The 24,425-nt window shown below is 41.4% G+C and overlaps 1 protein-coding gene across 1 annotated transcript in view; it reads left to right on the top strand.

The window, feature by feature from the left end:
• The window catches only part of LOC129462996 (EF-hand domain-containing family member C2-like), a 128,087-nt gene extending 105,874 nt beyond the window's left edge, over positions 1 to 22,213 (top strand). Inside the window, exons 14-15 of the mRNA XM_063617743.1 lie at positions 5,887 to 5,992; positions 20,876 to 22,213. Coding sequence (XP_063473813.1) covers positions 5,887 to 5,992; positions 20,876 to 21,001 — 232 coding nt within the window. The 3' untranslated portion in view covers positions 21,002 to 22,213. The remainder of the gene's footprint in view (positions 1 to 5,886; positions 5,993 to 20,875) is intronic.
• Positions 22,214 to 24,425: the final 2,212 nt, after the last annotated feature.

The raw sequence follows: 24,425 nt of genomic DNA, 5'->3' as shown, positions 1-24,425 counted from the left end.
TTGCGGATACTGTCTGCTAACTTCCTGTTATAGTGACTGAAAATTTAGCTTAATATTGATTTCCATTGCTATTTATTCTTTTGGAATGCTCTTAGGATCTTCCCTTTATTCCTAGTATTCTGAGAGTTCATGATGTGAGAGAGAGAGAGAGTGTGTGTGTGTGTGTGTGTGCGTGTGTGTGCGTGTGTAGCTATATATGGATTCATTCTGCTTAACACCCTATAGGCTCTTCTAGTTTGGAGTCACTGTCCTTTGGTTCTGAGAAATTTTCTATTAATTATTTAATAATTTCTTCTCTATTATGAGAACTCCTGTTGCTAAGATTTTAAGGCCAGATGTGGTGGTTCACACCTGTAATCCCAGTACTTTGGGAGGCCAAGGCAAGAGGAGACTTGAGCTCAGGAGTTCTCAGCCATCCTGGCAACATAGTGAAACCCGAAACCCTGTCTCTACAAAAAAATAAAAATAAAAAAATTAGCCAGGCATGGTGGTGTGCGCCTGTAGTCACAGTTACCCAGTAGGCTGAAGCTGGAGGATCACTTGAGCCTGGGAGATCGAGGCTACAGTAAGCTATAATCGTGCCACTGCACTCCAGCCTGGGCAACAGAGCAAGACCCTGTATGAAAAATAAATAAATAATAAATACAAAGATTTTAGATCTCTCGAATTTGGATATTTTCTCTCCCAGATTTTGTTTTTCATTAGGATGCATTTACTAAGGGATTTCCTTAAGTTTTTATTCCGGCCTTCTACAGCATCTTTTACTATCATATTAATATTTTTAATTCCAAGAGCACATTTTTCATCCAGATATTCCTTTCTTGTAGTCTTCTGTTCTTTTTTCAGGAATGTAATACATCCTCGTATCTCACATCTTTCCCTCTATTCCCTGAATTGCCTTTGGTTCCTTATTATTATTTTTTTCTGTTGCCATTTTGGCTTCTGTCTTTAATGTTAGATGCTTTGGTTGGGGGAAGGGGTTTGTTGATTAATGGATTTCACTACCCAGTCAACTCCTGAGCCTTCATTTTATTAGAGAATCCCCAGCTGGAATCTGGAGATTTCTCTGGAACCATTCAGAGTATGGAGAGAAGAATCCTATCTTCTCCTGCAAAGATAAGAGGGAGGGTGTGATGGGGGAAAGGGAGAGTTTAAGCATGGCCACTGGTATTCTGGGAATAGAAAAGGGGAAGGAAGGCACCTGACTGCCCCTGATCTTCTGCACTCCATTTTGCCTCCTCTTCCCAAACTGGAGCTTCTTTCATTGAATTATTCTGGGGAACAAACCTCTGCTCTCTACAGGGAGGAGCACAGTATGGAGGAAGATACGTGGCAGTTCAGTTGCTCTTGCTTTCTTCAGGCTGTCTTTTTTCTTTTGAGATGGAGTCTCGCTCTGTCACCCAGGCTGGAGTGCAGTGGCGAAATCTCAGCTCACTGCAAGCTCCACCTCCCGGATTCACGCCATTCTCCTGCCTCAGCCTCCCGAGTAGCTGGGATTACAGGTGCCCGCCACCACGCCTGGCTAATTTTTTGTATTTTTAGTAGAGACGGGTTTCACTGTGTTAGCCAGGATGGTCGCAATCTCCTGACCTCGTGATCTGCCTGCCTTGGCCTCCCAAAGTGCTGGGATTACAGGCATGAGCCACCGCGCCCAGCCCCTGCTGTCTTCAGGCTTTCAAACAGTGTGTTTTCAGTGCCACACCATATTCCTGCCTTTATTGGCCCCCAGAGTCTGCAGTCACTCAGTCTCCCAGGAATTTTGTGGGCCAAATCGACTGGACTCTGAGTGCCCTCTCCCTACTGACAGGGACATTTAGGGTTCAGCTTCTCTTCCTCAGCTCTGCCAAGTTAGTTACCAATCCTCTGTTTACTTTTCATCTTGAAAAGAGTGACATCTCTTCTCTACTGTGGTCTTTTTTCCAGTTCTCTTTGTCATTGTGGATTATAACCTATTTTTATTGGTTTTTGGTCATTTTGGTAGGATTTGGGGGAAAAGGGAGAGAAGTACTTGTGATTGATTCATCGTGATTTACCGCAACTCTATCTACTTCCCAAGAGCAGAGAATTCTTCCAAGAAACATGAGCTAGTTTTATTCCTTTTAATTGAAATATCCTTTGTTCTTTTCTCCCTTGTGCCTCTTGGGGGGATTCCCACACACACTGAGATCCTCTAAGACAGAACTGAAAAGAAAAACTTGGGAGTATTTTACCACATTACCACAACTCTTCCTTTAGGCCTGGCTCTGGGATTTTGGAAAGATGAACTCGTTCAAGCATTTTTTCTCAAAAAACTTTTAGACATTATTTCTGAGCTATGTATACTTTTATTCAGTGGACCTTCCTGAATATGATTTGATTCCTAAATACTCTTCTTAAATGTCCCCCTAAATGGATGAATGGTTCAATGTTTTGAGTCTGACATAATGAACTGGGCAGGAAAGAAGACTGTGTGTTATGAGGTAACAGGTAAATATCAGAGTTACTGGTAACAAAGTCTAATGATAGGACTTCCTGTGGTGACTTCCAGAAATTTTCCAGTGTGTTCTGGTGCCATCATCTAGGGCAAATGCAAATTCAGGCATAGGGACTCAGATAAGAGGAACTTCAGGAGGACTTTCTAAGGAAGAAACATTTGAAATGGGACTTTCCAGACAAAGGGACCAGAAATGCAAATGCCTTGCATTGCTGCCAGCAGTCTTGGCATGGTCAGGCAACCAGAAGAAGGCTAGTATACCGGAAACATTGTAGACAGAGTTTTCAAGTGAGGAGATGTAATCAGAGAGGCCATCAGCAGCGAAATTAAGTTGGGTCTTATAAACCCTGATAAGGAGTTTACCTTGTGTTCTAAGTGGATTGGGAAGCCACTGGAAGATTGCAAGCAAGAAAGTGATTGATCTGATCTGTGTTTTAGAAAGAGCACTGTGGTGGAGAATGGTCTGTAGCAAGGTAAGAGTAGAAGTAGCAATACCAAGACAGGGAGTTATTGCTATAATCCAGATGAGAGACAATAGTGGCCTGGAATTAGGGAGTGGTAAAAGAGATGGACAGAAATAGATAGACTTGTTATATGCTACAGCGGTAGAACCCACAGGACTGCTTAGTGGATTGTATATGAGGAGTGAAGTCTGATGTGACCCTAGATTTATTTGGTAGTCTTTGTCTGGTTCCCAGATTACCAGGATACTATACTTCTGAAACCTCTAGGATTGAGTTAAGTGCTTCTTATAATTGATGTAATGGGAATTTACTGACAAATTCTGTACTTTAAGAACAGATACAGAAACTTATTTTATTGATGATCTCCTCAAGTCTCCCAATTTTATGGCTTTAAATACCTTCTATATGGCTAATGACTCCCATATTTGTATCTTCAAATGGACTACTTCCTTGAGCTTCAGACTCATAGCCCCACTTGCTCACTTTCCATCCAAATGTGGCATATCCAAAACTGAACTCAAGATCTTTCCAACCTGCAGCCCCTGCAGTCTTTCTCATCTCAGGGCAGCTTCATTGCTCCAATTATTCAAGCAAAGGCGTTGGAGTCATCCTGAATACTCTCTCTTTTTCCCTCTCTCTCTTACATAATATATATAGTCTTTTAGGAATCCTACATTCAAAATATATTCAGAATTGGCCACTCCTCACTGCCTTCCAGTGCCACCACCCTCATCTAAACTGCCGTTATCTCTCATCTGGATCCCTGCAAGGGACTTCTAACTGTCCTTGCCACTTCTGCCTTGCCCTCTGTGTTCTACTCTGAATATATCAGTCAGAGTGATCTTTTAAAAATATCATAAGTCCCTTCTTAGTCTGTTCAGATTGCTATAACAATACCGTAAACTAGGTGGCTTATAAACAACAGAAATTCATTGCTCAGAGCTCTCATAGCTGGGATGTCCAAGACCAAGATTACAACAGATTTGGGTCTGATGAGGGCCCACTTCCTGGCTCACAGATGATGCCTTCTCTCTGAATCCTTACAGGATTACATGGCAGAAGGGGCAAGAGTGTTCTCTGGGGCCTCTTTAATTAATATAAGGGCACTAATCTCATCATGAGGGCAGAGCCCTCACTATCTAATCACCTTTCCTAAAGCCCCAACTCCTAATATCATCACATTGATGAGGTTTCAGTATATGAATTTTGAGGGGACACAAACATTCAGAACATTGAAGGTCTCATAACCTTTCTGTATAATATGCTCTAGTGGCTCTTAGTTTTCCTCAGCATAAAAACCAAAGGTCCTACATGATCTCATTCTTTGACCTTAGCTCCTACTGGGGATATTAGGAAATACTTTCTTTCAAGGCTCTGTGCTAAAAAAAAAAAAGTTTATTATGAGACATCTTTAATTGAGTTTTCATTCTTCCCCCAAAACATACACAAATAAAAGAAATAATGGTCCTACATTTTGGCTATAAATCTTTCCATAAACAGAGTATGTCCTTTAAAGGAGTTGAAATGACTAGTGAGCCATAATTTAAAGGGTAAACAGTGGGTAGGGGGTAGCATATTGGAATTGTATCTTAGAATCCTTGGCCAAAGAAAGTGTACACAAAAGAATTACAGAATTCCCCTTTTCCCTCTTCTGGTCACTTTGTTGATTCCATTTTGTTTAGATTGATGAGGCTATGTGACTTCAGCTTGTAACATTTAATTTATTGCTGCTAATTTTTATTAGTTTATAAATATAAGCTATTAATTTTTTAGTACTTTGAAAAGAAAAGAGAAAAATCTTTGGACTGATTAGAAGTATATTTTAAGGGCAGGAGCCTGGAATAGGGTGCCTGGAACAATGTCTAGTGACCACTTGGTATTTTCCTTCAAAAACTGGTGTTACATGATGATTAGCCTTAAAAACTGGCAGAATGTGATCATATTTAGGATAGGTGGCATTGAGTCATTATATTAAGAAGTATTTTGTGTTTAGGTCATTGTAGCAATTGTGTTGAAATTACTGAATCTTCATGGCCAAATCTCTATTATGGTTAAGGAAGAATTTTAGCTAATATCCATAATTAGGAAATAGTGGTCAAAGAGATTCATTATTTTTGACCTATATTTTTATGGTACAGAATAATCATTTATTAATTTTTGTTCAAAATGAAAATGGGCTGAAGTTTTTCTTATCATAAACTTAAAACAATTCAGATGATACACAAAAGCCTAAAGAAAAATAAAAAATCAAAATCTCTCTTCCCAGAGATACCTATTCTTAATATGTAAGTCTATTGCTACCATACTTTTTCTGTTTTTTAATATAAATATAAACCTAAAGTGGGATCATAACTCTACATATTGTTTTACAGCCTCCTTTCTACTTAACAGTGTATCAAGAACATATTTATATGATAGCAAATTTCGATCTAAATAACCCCTTTTAATGGCTACATAATAAATGATAAAGATGCCTTTTATTTTTTCAAGAAATATACTGGTAGACAAATGAATCTAGTTTGCCTTAAAGATTTAAAAGGTATGCAATTTAAGAAATACAAGGACATTCTATTTTGCTGACATGTAATATCAACCATTAAACTAAAAGGACCTTTAAATATTTTTAACAAAATATCACTATGGTCTTAGTTACTGAATGAGCAAATTTGCTTCTGTGGCAACTACAACAAGTATTTATTGAGCACCTACTAAGTGCCAGCACTGATCTTGTTGTTGGGGATATTTTGATGAATTAGATAGGCAAGATCCCTGCTCAAAGAATTTAACATTCTGGAGGGTCAGAAGCAATAAGAAATTGTAAGAAATAAGAAAAATATCAGATATTGAAGCATATATGATATTATGTTTTCATGATAAAAATTGAAACTGACATTTTGGTCTTGAATTCTGCAAATTGAGTCAAATTATGTATTATTATTATATTTTCAGGTTTGAAGACAGTGAAAAACAAATAGATTATAAGTCATTTTTCTCTGCCCTGAACTGGAGAAAGAATCCAGTGCCTGAATTGCAACCAGCATCATACCTTAAAGAGGTAAAATGAATACCTATTTTAAAAACCATCTGTGGTTGCTTCCCTTGAATGTTTAATATCCTTTATCTTTAAATTATTTTTCATGATAAAATATTAACATTAGTGCTTTTGGAAAGGGTGCTTATGTGTTTCTGGGTATTTGTGTTAAAGGCTAATTTACTTTTCATGCTGAGCAAACATCTGCTCTGTAAAAGCATGACTTCTTATGCAGCTAGATTTTTTTTATCCTCGGTTCCATCCAATTATATGGAAAATAGGATAATAGGTTACAGTTATAAATAGATATAAACACTGTTATCAAGGGATTCTGGTAACATCATAAGCCACAAGAGCAAATCTCAAGTGCCTATGGCAAGAATCCCTAGGGTATCCATGGCTGTGCACACAGGTTTGCCATGGGTGAAACGATAGAGTATGGGGATGCACATTTCACAGTGAAGCCAAATTTTAAATCAAAATTCTGTAGAAAAATGCTTGGTTAGGGAAAACAAAGTTCACGTGATCAGATGGTGCTCTCAGCATTGTGGAATTGTCTGAATTCTCTAAGATCTCTTAGGACCAATTATCTTTAAGAAGTGGGCGGGTGGGTGGTGGTTTGTTTGTATTTTAACATGCTCCAGAAATTGATTTTCTTGAGAAAGTCCCTTGATAAAGCAAATGTCATGTGGTTGATTCTCCCAGAAAGGAGGCATTTATTTCTCCTGGTCTCTGCTGAGCAGCTCATTCTGGCTGGAGCTGGTCTAGTGCCCCTGGGAGTTCCCTCAGGCATGTAGCTCGTCCAAGGGCAGCCATAGAACTTCCAGATGCTTGGGGGAAAGTAGTAGCCTTTGGAGTCAAACAGAGCTGGGTTTGAATTTTGGCCCTGCCACTTACTTAGCTGAATGACTCAGGGTCAGTTAAGTTACTTATCTTGTTCATTTATGAATGTAATCCCCAGATAAATCAAGATTAAGTATCAACTCTCATCAGGTTCTCTGCTCTAGGCTGGGGTCCAGAGACAAAAATTGTCACTGCTACCTTTGAGAGGCCTACTACTGATGGGGGAATTGGTATGCTCATGATTGGAGTGTGGCGTGATAGAGCCTGCATGGGATTCTATGGGATGAGGTGTGGTAGCTGCTTCTAAACAGACTGGGGGGAACAGGAAGTATTTTCAGGGGAGGTGACATTTGAAATTTGAATGATGAGTAGTAAGAGTTAGCCAGGTAGGAAAGTGACATGGTCTGGAAAAGGCATTTCTAACAGAATTCTCTGGACATGGGACAGCATGGTACTTGTACAGAACCAGGAGGAATTGATGTGGCCAGAGGGAAGGCACATGCGGAAGAGGTGAAAAGGATGAAGCTGGAGATAGCTGTAAGGGTGACATTTGAATATTGTCCTCTGAGGTCTGGAGACCACTGACTAACTTCAAGGAAGACAGCAACATGATCAAGAGTGCCCTTTACAGGGAACTTGCTTTGGCTGGATGGTGGGTAGACTGGAGATGGAGTCTCACTCTGTCGCCCAGGCTGGAGTGCAGTGGTGGAATCTCAGCTTACCACAACCTCCACCTCCTGGGTTCAAGCAATTCTCCTGCCTCAGCCTCCTGAATAGCTGGGATTACGGGTGTGTGCCACCACACCCAGCTAATTTTTGTATTTTTAGTGGAGACAAGGTTTCACCTTGTTGGCCAGGCTGGTCTCGAACTCTCGGCCTCAAGTGATCCGCCTGCCTTGGCCTCCCAAAGTGCTAGGATTACAGACGTGAGCCACCACGCCTGGCCATGGAGGCTCTTGTCCTGTTGTCCCCATACATAACAGCAAACACTTAAAGCATTTACTGTGTGCCAACTACTGTTCTAAGATCTCAAAATCACCTAGCTTATTTAATCCTCTTAGCAATCTTAGGTGTATTTATTATTCCCAGTTCAGAGATGAGGAAGTTAGAGAAACAGCAATGTAAGGCAGAGTCAGAATTTTAACTCAGGTCTGTTGCTGCGGAGAATAAAAAAGAAAACTGTCCTTTAAATATAATTATTTTTGAAGACATTAGATTGGATTAACCCAAATCTGAAATACTATTCACAAAAACAAATCAATACTGTCATTTGCCCTGATAACTCTTTCATTTTTATCCATGTGAATATTTAATTTTTACATACAAATAGAAACATGGTAGATGGGATTTGTATTCTTCTACCTTTTCATTGAATGTTCTAGTAGTCTGTATTGACTGTGTCCCTGTGTCCCTTTAGGACTGCTCTCCAGAGGCCTCTACCGTTCTCTGACCCTGCCCAGGGCAGTCCTTGGCAGCTGACCTTTGTAGGCCACATCAGTGGGTCCCCTACGCCTCCAGTTGGGTTGACCAGTGGGATGCACCAGGAGGAGAGTAGAGGGTGAAAGGAGAGAGAAATCTTCTTCCTCCCTGCCAGTCACAGCAGATTGATGGCCTCCTCCTTCCAAAGTCCACAACACTTGTCTAGAGGCTCTTTGCGTATGGCTGGTCACTCCAGGCTCTGGTAACCACCCTCATGTACCCCTTCAGCCTCAGGTGGTAGTAATGGCTCCCTGCTGTTATAAACCCAGGGGACTAGCCCCTGTTGGTTTTCCTAAACAGTTCCCACAACTTTGTAACTAGTCACTTTATTAAACTCTCCTCGATTTCCACAGTTTGTATATGTCTGCCATTTCCCATGAGCCCCTGAATAATATACAGGACATACCTATTTTTGCTATAAACCTTTGTCATTGTTTTCCTTACTTTCTACTTCTGTCTTTCCTCTTCCATTCCTCTCAATCCACCACCCAAATGTTTACCTCTGTGTTGGGGATTTTATCATTTCATCATGTATTGTACAAAAATAAGGTCATACCACATGCATTTTTCTGGAGTGTGCTTTTCTTTCTTAATCATGGAAAATTTCCCTAGTTTAATATGTATAGACCTAAGCCATTCTTAATAGCTTTATTATGAATATATAATAATTTACTAATCTCTTTTCTCTTTTTTTTTGAGACGAAGTCTTACCCTGTTGCCCAAGCTGGTGTGCAGTGGTGTGATCTCGGCTTACTGCAACTTCCACCTCCGAGGTTCAAGTGATTCTCCTGCCTCAGCTTCCTGAGTAGCTGGGACTACAGGCACACGCCACTATGCTGGCTAATTTTTTTGTATTTTTAGTAGAGACAGCTTTTCACCATGTTGGCCACTCTGGTCTTGAACTCCTGACTTTGTGATCTGCCCGCCTCGGCCTCCCAAAGTGCTGAGATTACAGGCATGAGCCACTGCGCCTGGCCCTATAAATCTGCTCTTTATTGACAGGCATTCAGGTTGTTTTTACACATTTTGCCTCCGAAAACATATTTTACTACTTTAATTTTTATTTTCCTGATGACTATTGAGTTTGAATGAGATCCAGTCATCTTTTGGTACTACAACCTACAGTAAGAAAGATATTTTTTTCATAACAACACAGCATGCACATATATAACAGAACAAAAGTTTCACGGATTAATACTGTTCTGACTACATGTGGTGCAGTATGATACATTCTTTTCTTTTTTCATTTCTCTCTTCCTTTCTTTTCCTTTTTCTCATTCCCCACCACCTCTTTTTCTCCTCTCTTTTGAATGTTGTTCGTGACCCATTACATTGATTTCATGACCCACAAAAAGATCACCATCCACACTAGAAGAGAAGTCACTGCATAGGAAGGCCAAAGATCCACTCTGCCTTTAATCACCCCTCCCCAGTTCCATCACTTTTCAACTCTTTCAACTGGGACAGGTATCAAGCCGTGGACCTCAGATGCTTTTGAGAGGCAATGTGGAACAGAAGGTCTCCAATCACAGGGACCCTAGTTCAAATCCTTACCTCTACGATCAACTAACTGGATGACTTTTTACAAAGTACTCAACCTTTCAGGTTTTCCCATCTCAAAAATGGTGATAAGAATAGTTCTTCCGTTAGGGTTGTGAGGATTAAGGAAGTCAATATACACAAGTCATTTACCACAATACCTCCCCCATGGTAAGGGCTTAAGTGTTAGATGCTATTATTTTTTGTAAAATGGAGATGTCTTACTTTCCTCAAGTCAGGGGACTGGGCAGTCCCTGCCAAGGTTAAGATGGGAGATTCTATTCTTTAATAGCAAGAGAATGGTTCTAGGCCAGGAACGTCACATCAGAAACAGCTCGTGCTTCAGCACTAGGTTCTTCTAATTGTGATTCATTTACGGTGGGAAATTTAGTCATAGGGCCTCATCAATTCTGCTGATAAAGCCTAGAAATACTTCAGTCTGCAGGAGGCATTCAGAAAGGACTATTCTTTTTCAGCCAATTAAAAAGAAAAGAAAAATAGACATAAAATGGTACCTGATCAATTTCACCAATAATGAGAACTTAACTAGATTCCAAAGAGTTCAAAGCACTCTGGTACTGATAAGCTTGTTATTATTTCATAAAGAAGACATAAAATACCTTGGGAATGTTACCAGTGAGTCTATAATCTCATGTGAAAATATTTAGCATGAAGGGATTGAGCACAATGTTGAACAGTTTATACAGTAGAATACAGGAGCAAAAAGTATGATATCTACTGACCCATGTAAGTGTGCTCAAATGTTATTAATAATGTTGAATAATGCCCTGAAACACTGCTGGGTCAGAGTTTGTCACAGATGGGGCTCTCCAGGAAGCAGATGGAGTCTAATGTGCAGGATGTTTATTTGGGAGTGTCCTTGGGATCAACTCCCATGGAAAGTAGGGGAAAAAAAGAAGAGTGGGCAGAGGGAGAAGTCGAATTGCAATGGAAGCCCAAAGATAGCCTTGGCCAACCCATAGGGAGCTCTGGAGTTAGCATGTCTTTTCAGCGTTATCCTGAGTTGGGCCAGAATGGCCTGGCCTTTGTCCCAGTGGTTTGGTTCAAGAAGAGATATGACTTTGTGCAGCGTGGCTCTTTGCAGCCAAGACATGTTTGTAGCTCAGGAAATCTAGGAAGGGGACTCCCAGCAGCTGGGCTACCAAATACCTCCTCAAGGGGATTCTGGATAGTACATCACAGCTTGTCAAGCAACTACTTTTGAAGCCCCTGTTGACTGTTCTTGGTATCAACTGAGAGCCTGGCAGTGTGACAGCCTCCTCCCCAGCTGGTTCCCTGGTTATTTCCTGATCTTCTATTCATGGTAGGGAACTGAGAGGAGAGTGGTTATGCCATAAGAGGCCATGGTGGAGTCAGACCAGATGTGTAGGTCCCGGGAGTGGAACTGGGCAGAGAAAACCTCCCAGTTAAGACTTTCGGGATTGCCAGCGTTTGGGCAGTCTTCCATAGCCAGCCGGTCCCATGTAGGGCTTCAGAGTAAGATCCATCAGGTTGTGAAGGCACCCCAGCCCTGAGTGTGAAGTGATGAGACCAGAGGTCTTTTGAGAAGAAGGAATGGCAGGCTGAGCTCCCATGTGGAGGCCCCAGGGTTGGGAAGCTGCACCCTTCCTCCAGTATATGAGCTGGACAGGCTGGCTTGGGTTAAAGTTTCAGAGGTGTTATGAAGAGCTCTGTAGAAGTTACCAGGGCAGGCTACCACCTGGAACCTGGATATTTTTACTCCTGGGCTGCATATTGTCATCAGCAGGATCTCATTTCTGGACTAGGAATCTTATTGAGAAATAAAAAAAAAACTTACTGGCTGATGAAAGCTGAGTAGGCTTCAGTACCAGATTCGACTCTAATTCTGTCTGCATCAGCGTGAATGGATAGGATGGATGTTATGGGTGGAAATTTGGGACACCTTCCCAGTCTAGTGTGACTAACCATCGTGGGGTGAGAAGGGAGAGGCCAGAAACCAGGAACAAGACCACAGGCTTCAGCCAACCACAGGCTGAGTAGGGGTGTGGTCTGGTCCATAAGACTTGAGATTGGAAGGGAGTTGTAGCAGGGCATCTCTCCAAAACAGTGAGTATAGTGATGGGAAATCTTGAAGTTAGCACCATTCGGCAATCAGAGGGAGCCACTCAGCACGCTCAGACCAAGCTTTCACCCTGCCAAGGGGTCAGAGCTGGCTAAGTCCCTATACCCGTGAGGTTACAGCTGGAAATACACAGCATACTCAAAGGGATCCTGGAGATGGATTTGTTAAAGGGACTGTTGACAGGGTGGGTAGCGTTAAGGGAACCAAGCGGTGGCGGGGCAGGGAAGGGGGGCGGAGCACTCAGGGACTGGCAATAACAGGAGAAACAGGGAGGGACTGGGGGACTGGTGTTATTGGAGCCCAGCAGGGGAGCTGGAAGTATAGCAGCAGGTAGAGTAGTGTAGCTACTATAGCCACTCCCAAACCATGGCCTGGCAGGGAGGGAACAGGGTGAAGAAGTGAAATCCATACTCTGACCTCTTGATTCTCCTGTTTTCTGATCTCCTGATGCTGCTTCACATTGGCTGAACCTGCCCAGAAGCCAGAGAGCAAGGAAGCTTGAGGAGTGATGCAATCCACAGAGTCAGTCTCCCAGGGCAGAATGCAGAGTGAAAAGGGCAAAGAATGGATCTTGAGGGGCAAACAGAGACTGACCCAGCACAATCTGTTAGCAGAATAAAGCCTTGAGCTCAGAACAAGCCCCACAGCCAGTATAAAAGCCAGGTCTACACTAACTGCTTCTGGGGCTTGGTCTGCTGGATTTGAGGACCAGTTTCCTGGACTCAGAGGTGGCTCCCCTCATGTGCTAGTTAGGTGGCCTCAGCTAGTAAGAATAGGGGTCAACAACAAACAAGGAGAATTTAAAGAGTACTATAGTGTAGCTAGTCTAGCTTTGATTAGTCTTACTGCCCTCTGGTGACAGGTTTTTCCTACATGGTTGGATGTAAGCTGTCATCCATCATGACTGTTGGCTATGGCCTGTAGCCAATGGCCTGTAGCCTGGATTCTCATTGGACTCCCTTGGTTATCCCTCTGCCTGGCCCCGCAGCAGCCCATGGTGAGCCATGGGGCTGTAATTTAACTCTCACTCCATTATGTGACTATCTATGGTCTCAGCATGTTGCCCTGGCACTATCATGGCCTGGAGACCCCACTTCCATTCTATTGTGTTTGCTCACAGATGGTAGCTGTAAAACTGGCAGAATAGGTCCCACTGTTTAGAGCCTGTCTTGGTTAATCTCAGAAGTCACGTTTTAAAAAATAACACTAAATCGGTTCTCATATAAACTTTATAACTTACACTGTGTGACTGGCATCTTATCTTTCGACATTTCTGAGAAAAATTGGATGTGGCTTCATTTTACGAACATCATAACTGCAGAAGCATTAGCAGTCAGCTCTAAAGCAGTCTCTTTCACAATAGGATGATATAAGGCCTTGGCATCAGGAAGTAGGGGGCAGTTGGGTACACCTTGGGAAACATCTTTGGACACCCGCCTTGTTGAGACTCTCCTTTTGGCATTTAGAGCATGGAATAACCTGTGACATTTTGTTGTCCCAACAATCTTGCAAGAATAAGTATTATCCCCAATTTATAGATAGGAAGCTGAGGCTCAGAGATATTCCTAATGGTAAGGATTATATAGTCAGGGGCTGGTGCCAATTTTTTAAATAAGTAAAGTTATTTCTCATATTTGTGGTTGAATGTAACAGTCAAAATAAAAGGTTGTTAACCATTCCTCTTAGACTTAAAAAATAACTGGCAAACATATACTGGTGATCTAACACAGAGCAATAACCTAGTAGGAAATGATACTCCTGGAATCCACTTTCATCTACAGCATCCGTTTATATCCACTTGAATTGTGCACGTAAGCCTATCATTGAAGCCCAAAAACCCACATCTCCCTGAAAACTTTACTTGCCCTGCATTGCACTTCCAAGGAAAGGTTTTGTTTAGAAACTACACCTGTCTTCTAGCTACAACTCACACATAGATGACAACTCTGTTGAAGCTTTGTCTAAGGAAAGGGGAGACAATCATGAAATACTGGCATTGCTGTAAAGTCAGAAATGTGTAGAAATATAAGCTAATCTTCTGGCTTTATATATGAGCTTTTCCTTGCTATCAGAATGCTCTTGATTATCTCAAGAAATATTTGCAAAATCCTCTTCCCCAAATTTATTTCAGCTTGATTTGCTTAAAATTTAATTGCTTTTATGATTTTGTCAAACTAGATTATTTCTAAAGCCATGTTAACTTTATTCGAAGGGAGAAAATCTGAGAAAACCACAATTTTAATACTGTACACACCACTGGCCTTTTCCATAAATGTATAGATATTTCTTATAGAACCATCCTTTTCCTAGAGAGTAGAGGGGAGTAACATGGTGAAATCACTAACATGACTGTATCTGCCTTGCATTTGGGAGGAATAAAAATAACCTTGCTTCAGTGAAGCATGGAATTTAATTGGCTCCCGATCTTTTCTCCTCATGCATCTGGTGGCCAGTATTACAGTAGAAAATTTTAAACTAGAAGGAGACATAATCCAATTAAATTTCCTTTTACAAATGTCAAAGCAAATGAATCTAGGGCCCATTAGCTCACACACAGCTTTGCTATTCTCACTGGGCAGCTGCTGTTTACTGGGTTTTCACCCAGTGCCATCTTTGCTTCCCATTTCAAGGGTGTGCGATTTTACAGATCGGCAGCTACGTTTTTTCACCACTGATGAACGAGTAGTTTATTGCCAACTGGTTTTACATCTCAAGTGCCTCGAGTGACGGCCAGCTTGGAAGATGTCATAGGGCCTTCTTGGAGACAATTATTCCCATTTTAGAATCATGATTTTTGTATCATTGAATTTCACTCTGCATTTCATAGTTCTTCCTTCTTCCAGAAAACACTATGTAGCATGTATTGTTTATGCTCCAGATTACATCAAGTTTTCTTCTGAGATTTGGGTGCTGTCTTTTGAGTTATCTGGAAGTGATTTGGAGACTCTGGATCCATCCAGTCTGCCAGGAAGTTGCTTTGTTTCAAGCTGCGCTGTGGCTTTCTTAGACATATTCTTAATTTTGATAAATGGAAAATTGCTTAGAATCTACATCTGACTTCCTCTAGAAGCAGACTTGGAGACAAAGATTTAAATGTAAATCATTTTGGGAGGAGGAGTGAAAACACTAGTAAGGGAGTGGGAGAGTGAGAAAGGAAAGGGAAGGAGCTACTAAAGGCATATTAGCAAGCCAGTTACAAATGTAGATGACGTAGACGATTGAGGGTTTTGTTTTGTTTGGGGACAGGGTCTCACTCTGTCACCCAGGGTGGAGTGTAGTGGTGCGATCATGGCCCACTGCAGCCTTGAACCCCTGGGCTCAAGCAATCCTCCTACCTCAGCCTCCCAAGCAGCTGGGACTATAGGCCCACACCACCACACCCTGCTATTTTTTTTTTCTTTTGTAGAGGCAGGGTCTCACTATGTTGACCAGGCTGGTTCAGAAGTCTTGGCTTTAAGTGATCTCCCACCTCAGCCACCCTAAATGGTGGAATTGCAGGTGTGAGTCCCCACACCTGACCTAATGATTAGAGCTTAATGCAACTGGGAAACACTGACACTTCAGAGTAATCCCACCCAAAGTGCAAGGGAGCTGTGGTATTCATCCGTCAACTCCCATCAGTCACTGTTTGAGGGCTGTTCTTGAAGTGGAGGAAAGGAAATAATTCCCTGGCACTTGTGGCTTGCCACAGGGACAGCCAAATCAAGCCTCAGAGGCCAAAGAGAAGCCCAAGGGCAAAGGAACGCAGGTGCTGGCAGTTGGAAGTCAGGTTGGTGTGCTCCAGAGTGGATGGAAAGGATGAGGGGATAGGAAATGGTGCTGACAGAGCCCACTACACGTAGACAGTTAAGATCCCAAATTCCAAACCTGCACTGCCAGAGGAATCTGTTTTACAGAGACACAAGTAAGCTTGTTCTCACCTGGAGTGGGTGGGATCAACTTCTGTGGATGACTCCTCCTGTTGTAAAAGTACCACGCAGTTATTCCAACTTAAAATTGATATGCACTGCTGGGAAAGCCATATGATACGAGTTTTCTTTGCATTGCATAGCGTAGGATTAATAAAAAGTCAGTGAAGACAGTATTTTAACTCACTGCCCGGGTTTTCATAAAGATTCTATAATATTGGGAACATTTGCAGATTTATTAGAAAGTACAATTAGGCAGTGGTAATATGTGAATTTCTTATGTTGCCAAAAATGTCTTCATTTTACCAAGGGGCTGGCCATGAGATTCCTTAAGTAGATCCAATTATAGACAAAATTATGAAGAAAGTGTCTTTTCCTCTACTTTATTGATGCCCCTCACCCCATCCCCTGAGCCTTGGAAACCTCCCCTGTTTCCTAACCTTCCGTTGGTCCCAAATTTGATTCCATTAGTCCATTTTAAGCCAACAGGTGTGATAATCTCCCTGAAATTGGGGGTTGGAAATAGATGGACCTACAGCACTGCTAATGTGCTTCTGGCATTTATGAATTATTTGGACAGAAAGTCACTCCCACCCGGAACCTAAGGAAGAGTGACAAAAGGAAAAGTAATCAAGGGAAGTGGTATTGATTCGAAAGAAAGAGCACAATGGGGCCGGCGTAGTCAGGAGAGCTTTGTGAGAGCCATGGTGTTTAAAGTGGTCAGGATTTAAAGAAATGGACTATTGTTACCTTTTCATCTTAAATTATCCATAATTCCAAATCTCATGAATATTTACTTGAGTTTCATTGTGCCCAAGTTGCTAACAAATTTGATCTCATCTCCAAATTCTTGCGTTGTCATGATTGCATTGTAAGTTCTATTATTTTCTCTTTGTTGTCAGCATTTAAATCACAATTCCTTGCTCAAAAAATAGAAAAACAAAACCACTTTTGCTAACTCATAAGCTATGAGGCAGAATCTTCCAGTCCTGACCTGTTTCATAAGTGGATCCAGTCCCCGAATAATTTCATCATATTTATATGAGTTACATAATGCATTATTTCTGTGTTGAAAACTTTTATTTAAAAGACCTATTAGAGGATGGTGATTTTTGAAGGCATATATTTGTGCTGTTTCTCTATAATGAGATTAAATTTACAAATATCACTTAAGAGCAAATATTGCTGTAAGTTTTGTAATGAAATTTTTGAGGACATGTTAAATAGTGGAGTTGAATGACTATTGATCTTAGCCTTCATTGATTAAAATATATTTGGTGTGTGTGTGTGTGTGTGTGTAATGGTTTACTACTTTTTGATGTAAGTAGTAAGTAGTAAAGTAGGAACTTTGTTTTACCAAGTTCCATGTGGTATGAGTTGCACAAAACACCCCTTAGGAGTGGGTTTAGCCATCAGCCATCTGAATGGTCATTTCCCTCTTCATACTGCCAGTTGGTGGTTTGGGCTCAACTTCTGAGAGGCAGCATCCTTGAGAGAGAAGAGTAGTGTCACTTCAAGAGCTGCCTTGTTTTCTACTTAACTTTTCTTGTTGGAAGTGTGAGGAACAAATGTAGCTATGTAGGATGAAAGCCAGCTGCTTCTGAATAGATCCTTCTCAGCTCTGGAGGATAGCCCGGCAGATGAGCATAGTTCTGCAGCTCCACTGCCCAGGTTATTATAATCCAGGCTTCTCCACTGACTGGAGGTTTGACTTGAGACAATCTATTTAATCCTTCTGTGTCTCAGTTTCTTTTTCTGTAAATAATCATCATAATATGTATCTCTTAAGTGGTTTCTGTGATGATTAAATAACCTAATACATGTAAAAACACTTAAAAGAGTATCAGCCATGTAGTAAATATCCAATAAGTTTATTGTTATTCCTATTACTACTAGGTGATTACAAGATTCCTACCTATAACCCTGCACAAATCTGCAACTAGTTTACCATCATCATAAATCATCTCTTAAATTAAGGTTTTACACCTGAATTAGAGATGCTGGTACTTAGTTCTCTTCTGATTCTGTGACAGTGTTATCAATTGTCAGTTTTACATATCACTCATATTCCAGTGACTTCTATATCTTTACACAGTTCTGGATTCTAGCTCTGTGCTATATAGAACCGTATTTACAGATGTTTACCAGAATCTTCACCTTGATGTCCCATGGGCACCTGAAAGAAAAAATGCCCACAGTTGAACTTAGAATTTTCCTCTGAGCCTTGTTTTCCTACTAAAAAATGTTTTTAAACTTTTCCTGCTTTCCTTATGATATTACATTGGGTTGAATATTGTCCCCTCCAAAACTCACATCTACCCTAAACCTCAGAATGTTACCTTATTTGGAAATAATCTTTGCAGATATAATTAATTAAAATGAAATTATGCTGGATTAGAGTGGACCCTAAATGAAGTGATTGGTGACTTTATAAGAAAGCCGCATGAAGACATATTGGTATACACAGAGAACACCATGTGAAGTTGGAGGCAGACTTTGGAGTGATGTGCTTACAAGCCAAGGAATGACTGCCAGCCACCACCAGAAGCCAGGAGAGAGGCATGGAATAAATTCTCACTTAGAGCCTCCGGAAAGATCCAACGCTGCCAACACCTTGGTTTTGGACTTCTGGCCTTCTGAACTGTGAAAGAATAAGTTGCTGTCGCTTTAAGCCACTTACTTTGTGGTACTTCATTACGGCAGCCCCAGGAAACTAATAACAGACACTGTCAACTATTACTAAATTTACAATTCTTAGAACCATCCTTACATGTGTTAGTTTCCTAGTGATGCCCTCACGAAGTAACACAGACTGAGTTGCTTAAAACAACAGAAATTTATTCTTCCACAGTTCTGGAGGCTAGCAGTCCAAAATCTAGGTGTCAGCAGGGCGGTGCTTTCTCTGATACCTGTGTGGGAATCCTTCCCTGCCTCTTCCTAGACTCTGATGGTTTGCTGGCAGTCTTTGGTGTTCCTTGGTTTGCTGCTGCAAAACTCTAATCTCTGCCTCTATGGTCACCTGGTGTTTCCCCTGTGTGTCTCTGTCTTTACCTGGCTGTCTTTTTATAGGGAGGCCAGTCATATTGGATTAGGGTCCCACCCTACTCCAGTATGATCTCATTTTGCTCATCTTAATTTACCTAATTACGTCTGCAAAAACCCTATTTCCAAAGAAGGTCACATTCTGAGGTACTAGGGATTAGGACTTCACATACCTCTTTTGCATGAGAACACAACTCAAGCCATAGCACTACACCTTCCTTTTGTCACCATTTCAAGTTGATCCCCTTCTAGCTATTTCATGTTCTCCTGCAGCAGTGTCTTTCAGAGGTAGCTCCTGTCCTCCATGCCCGCTTCAGCTGCAGCAAGTTAGCTAATCAGTTTCTAATCAGATTTCTGTCATTTCCCTGGCCAAGACCTACCAGTGACTTCCCCTAACCACAGCCTCAAGTATAAACTAGCACAGAAGTCCAGAAGTTTGGCCCCAGCTTCTCCTTCTAACCATCTCCCTTGCTACTTTGCACCATGTGCCACAAACCACACTGGGCTACTCACCCTTTCTTGAAAATAGATTTTAGATCTCCAGGCCTTTGCTTATGCTGGTTCCTATGCCTGGAACACCCTTCACAACTCTAAACCCTCTTTTGAACTGTTTTTCATCCTATAAAGTGCAACTGAAACACCACTTATTCAGCTTTCTTCCAAAATTCCATCACATCAAATTATGGAGCCTTTACCTATGTTTCTGTGACACCTTGTGATTCTGGATACTAATGTAACACTAGTAAAGATGTAGAACCTCTTATCTACAACAGTTAACCTTGACAGTAGAAATACAAGCAACCATATGTATGGACTTCGTCTCCTGTTGATATTAACCATTGAAGCATATGCAAAAAGTTTGTGTGTATGTATATACATGTATTTACATATTATATAAAATGTGCATCTGTGTGTGTATATGTATACACACACACACACACACACACAAAGTGGCTTATCTGCATGATCATACCATGATGATCCAGTGTTCTTTTCATTGTTTACTGAAGAAACAGTAACCAACCAGCCAGTATAGCTACCAGTTTGTATTTTAAAAATTGGGTTCTTTAGGTGGCAGTTCACATCTATAATTCCAGCACTTTGGGAGGCTGAGGTGAACGGGTAACTTGAAGCCAGGAGTTTGTGAGACCAGACCAGTCCGGCCTATATGGTGAAACCCATCTCTCCTAAAAATACAAAAATTAGCCGGGCGTGGTGGCATGTGCCTGTAATCCCAGCTACTCTGGAGGCTGAGGCACGATAATCACTCGAACCCGGGAGTCGGAGGTTGCAGTGAGCAGAGATTGCGCCAGTGTACTCCAGCCTGGGCAACAAAGTGAGACCCTGTCTTTAAAAAAAATAGTAAAATAAAAATAAAAATTGGATTCTTAAGAAAGTATAGGGGGATCTATCACTATATTCATGCTGCATAACAACTCCTTAAATTTCAGTGGTTCGCAGCAAGACACATTTCTTTTTCTTGTCTATGGGCATGTAGGTCAGTGAAGCATGGCTGGATTCAGCTAAGCTTGGTTCTTAGTCCGCAAGTCCATCCTGGTCTGATCCACCTTGGTCATTCTAAGAACAGCAGCATCCTGGGCCATGTTCTTTTCATGGTGATGGCAGAGGCACAGAAGGCCAAGCCAAATGATGCTAGCATGCTAGAGCCTCTGGCCATGATATGTCTGCTAACAGTACATAGGTCAAAGCCAGTCATGTGGACCAACCCATATCAAAGGAACAGGAAAATATACCCTTCTTACTCCACGGGAGGTTCTACAGAGTCATATGACAAAGAATGTGGGCACATAATTCTTATACGGGCAGGGAATGAAGAATCAAGAACAAGTATCCAGTCAACCACAAAGTCCTTATGAACCTAAAGTAGATGGTAGAAATTTTCACTTTGCAAATAAACTGTTTGGTGTGGAATTTTCAAAACTGTACTTTGAAATGTGGTTCTAATCATATCCATTTTTGTTTTTTTTCTAGAGATGTGAAGATGTTTGGCTTGGTACGCCATCACCTATTCCTGCGAAATACATTGACTACTGGACCTTTTTGAAGGACGTGTTTGGCTTAGAAAAAACCATGCCAGTGTCGGTCAGTTCTCTATGATTTACTTCTCTCGTTTTGCCACATTTACTTTAGTAGATATAATTTCATTGAAAACAAAAAGCTGATAGGAAAGTTCAGCCAAGTCTGAGGATACAAAACCAATGTGCAAAAATCACAAGCAAACTTATACACCAATAACAGAGAAACAGAGCCAAATCATGAGTGAACTCCCATTCACAACTGCTTCAAAGAGAATAAAATACCTAGGAATCCAACTTACAAGGGATGTGAAGTACCTCTTCAAGAAGAACTGCAAACCACTGCTCAATGAAATAACAGAGGATACAAACAATTGGAAGAACATTCCATGCTCATGGGTAGGAAGACTCAATATCGTGAAAACGGCCATACTGCCCAAGGTAATTTATAGATTCAATGCCATCCCCATCAAGCTAGCAATGACTTTCTTCACAGAATTGGAAAAAACTAAAGTTCATATGGAACCAAAAAAGAGCCCACATCGCCAAGTCAATCCTAAGCCAAAAGAACAAAGCTGGAAGCATCACACCACCAGACTTCAAACTATACTACAAGGCTACAGTAACCAAAACAGCCTGGCACTGGTACCAAAACAGAGATACAGACCAATGGAACAGAACAGAGCCCTCAGAAATAATGCCACATACCTACAACCATCTGATGTTTGACAAACTTGAGAAAAACAAGCAATGGGGAAAGGATTCCCTATTTAATAAATGGTGCTGGGAAAACTGGCTAGCCATATGTAGAAAGCTGAAACTGGATCCCTTCCTTACACCTTATACAAAAATTAATTCAAGATGGATTAAGGACTTAAATGTTAGACCTAAAACCATAAAAACCCTAGAAGAAAACCTAGGCAGTACCATTCAGGACATACGCATGGGCAAGGACTTCATGTCTAAAACACCAAAAGCAATGGCAACAAAAGCCAAAATAGACAAATGGGATCTAATTAAACTAAAGAGCTTCTGCACAGCAAAAGAAACTACCATCAGAGTGAACAGGCAACCTACAAAATGGGAGAAAATTTTTGCAACCTACTCATCTGACAAAGGGCTAATATCCAGAATCTACAATGAACTCAAACAAATATACAAGAAAAAAAAAAAACCCCATCAAAAAGTGGGCGAAGGACATGAACAGACATTTCTGGAAAGAAGACATTTATGCAGCCAAAAGACACATGAAAAAATGCTCATCATCACTGGCCATCAGAGAAATGCAAATCAAAACCACAATGAGATACCATCTCACACCATTTAAAATGGGGATCATTAAAAAGTCGGGAAACAACAGGTGCTGGAGAGGATGTGAAGAAATAAGAACACTTTTACACTGTTGGTGGGACTGTAAACTAGCTAAACCATTGTGGAAGTCAGTGTGGCGATTTCTCAGGGATCTAGAACTAGAAATACCATTTGACCCAGCCATCCCATTACTGGGTATATACCCAAAGGATTATAAATCATGCTGCTATAAAGACACATGCACACGTATGTTTATAGGGGCACTATTCACAATGGCAAAGACTTGGAACCAACCTAAGTGTCCAACAACGATAGACTGGATTAAGAAAATGTGACACATATACACCATGGAATACTATGCAGCCATAAAAAATGATGAGTTCATGTCCTTCGTAGGGACATAGATGAAGCTGGAAACCATCATTCTCAGCAAACTATCGCAAGGACAAAAAACCGAACACCACATGTTCTCACTCATAGGTAGGAATTGAACAATGAGAACACATGGACACAGGAAGGGAAACATCACACACAGGGGACTGTTGTGGGGTGGGGGGAGGGGGTGTGTTGCGAGAAGTCAGGGACCCCAAACGGAGGGACCGGCTGAAGCCATGGCAGAAGAACGTGGATTGTGAAGATTTTATGGACATTTATTAGTTCCCCAAATTAATACTTTTGTAATTTCTTACGCCTGTCTTTACTGCAATCTCTAAACATAAATTGTAAAGATTTCATGGACACATCACTTCCCCAATCCACACCCTTGTGATTTCCTATGCCAGTCTTTGCTTTAATCTCTTAATCCTGTCAGCCGAGAAGGATGTATATCGTCTCAGGACCCTGTAATAATTGCGCTAACTACAGAAATTGTACAGCATGTGTTTGAGCAATATGAAATGTGGGCACCCTGAAAAAAGAACAGGATAACAGCAGTTGTTTAGGGAATAAGAGAGATAACCTTAAACTCTGACCGCCAGTGAGCCGGGCAGAACAGAGCCATATTTCTCTTCTTTCAAAAGCAAATGGGAGAAATATCGCTGAATTCTTTCTCTCAGCATGGAACGTCCCTGAGAAAGAGAATGCGCACCTAGGGGTAGGTCTCTGAACTGGCCCCGCCGGGACGTACCTGTCTCTTATGGTCGAGATTACAGAGGTGAAATAAACTCCAGTCTCCCATAGCGCTCCCAGGCTTATTAGAGGAAACTCCTGCCTAATAAATCTTGGTCAGACTGGTTGATCTCAAAACCCTGTCTCCTGATAAGATGTTATCAATGACAATGGTGCCTGAAACTTCATTAGCAATTTTAATTTTGCCTCAGAGCTGTGGTCCTGTGATCTAGCCCTGCCTCCACTTGCCTTGTGATATTCTATTACCCTGTTAAGTACTTAATGTCTGTCACCCACACCTATTTGCACACTCCCTCCCCTCTTGAAACTCCCTAATAAAAACTTGCTGGTTTTTGTGGCTTGTGGGGCATCACGGATCCTACCAATGTGTGATGTCTCTCCCGGATGCCCAGCTTTAAAATTTCTCTCTTTTGTACTCTGTGCCTTTATTTCTCAAGCCAGCCAATGCTTAGGAAAATAGAAAAGAACCTACGTGGTTATAGGGGCAAGTCCCCCGATATCTAGTGCCCACGTGGTCTTTCTTTTTTCCTAAGTGCATGAGGGAACCTGATAATCACGTAGGTTCTTTTCTATTTTCCTAAGCATCAGCTGGCTTGAGAAATAAAGGGACAGAGTACAAAAGAGAGAAATTTTAAAGCTGCGCATCCGGGGGAGAGACACCACACGTTGGTAGGATCTGTGATGCACCACAAGCCACAAAAACCAGCAAGTTTTTATTAGGGAGTTTCAAGGGGGAAGGAATGTGCGAATACGTGTGGGTGACAGACATTAAGTACTTAACAGGGTAATAGAATATCACAAGGCAAGTGGAGGCGGGGCAAGATCACAGGACCACAGCTCTGCAGCAAAATTAAAATTGCTAATGAAGTTTCAGGCACCATTGTCACTGACAACATCTTATCAGGGGACAGGGTTTTGAGATCAACCGGTCTGACCAAAATTTATTAGGCGGGAGTTTCCTCTTCCTAATAAGCCTGGGAGCACTATGGGAGACTGGAGTTTATTTCACCTCTGTAATCTCGACCGTAAGAGACAGGTACGCCCCAGGGGGGCTAGTTCAGAGACCT

This window comes from Symphalangus syndactylus, chromosome 14 (genome assembly GCF_028878055.3).
Source record: "Symphalangus syndactylus isolate Jambi chromosome 14, NHGRI_mSymSyn1-v2.1_pri, whole genome shotgun sequence".
Lineage (NCBI taxonomy): Eukaryota > Metazoa > Chordata > Mammalia > Primates > Hylobatidae > Symphalangus > Symphalangus syndactylus.
The sequence above is the reverse complement of the archived record's forward strand: the minus strand, read 5'-3'. Positions and strand labels throughout refer to the sequence as shown.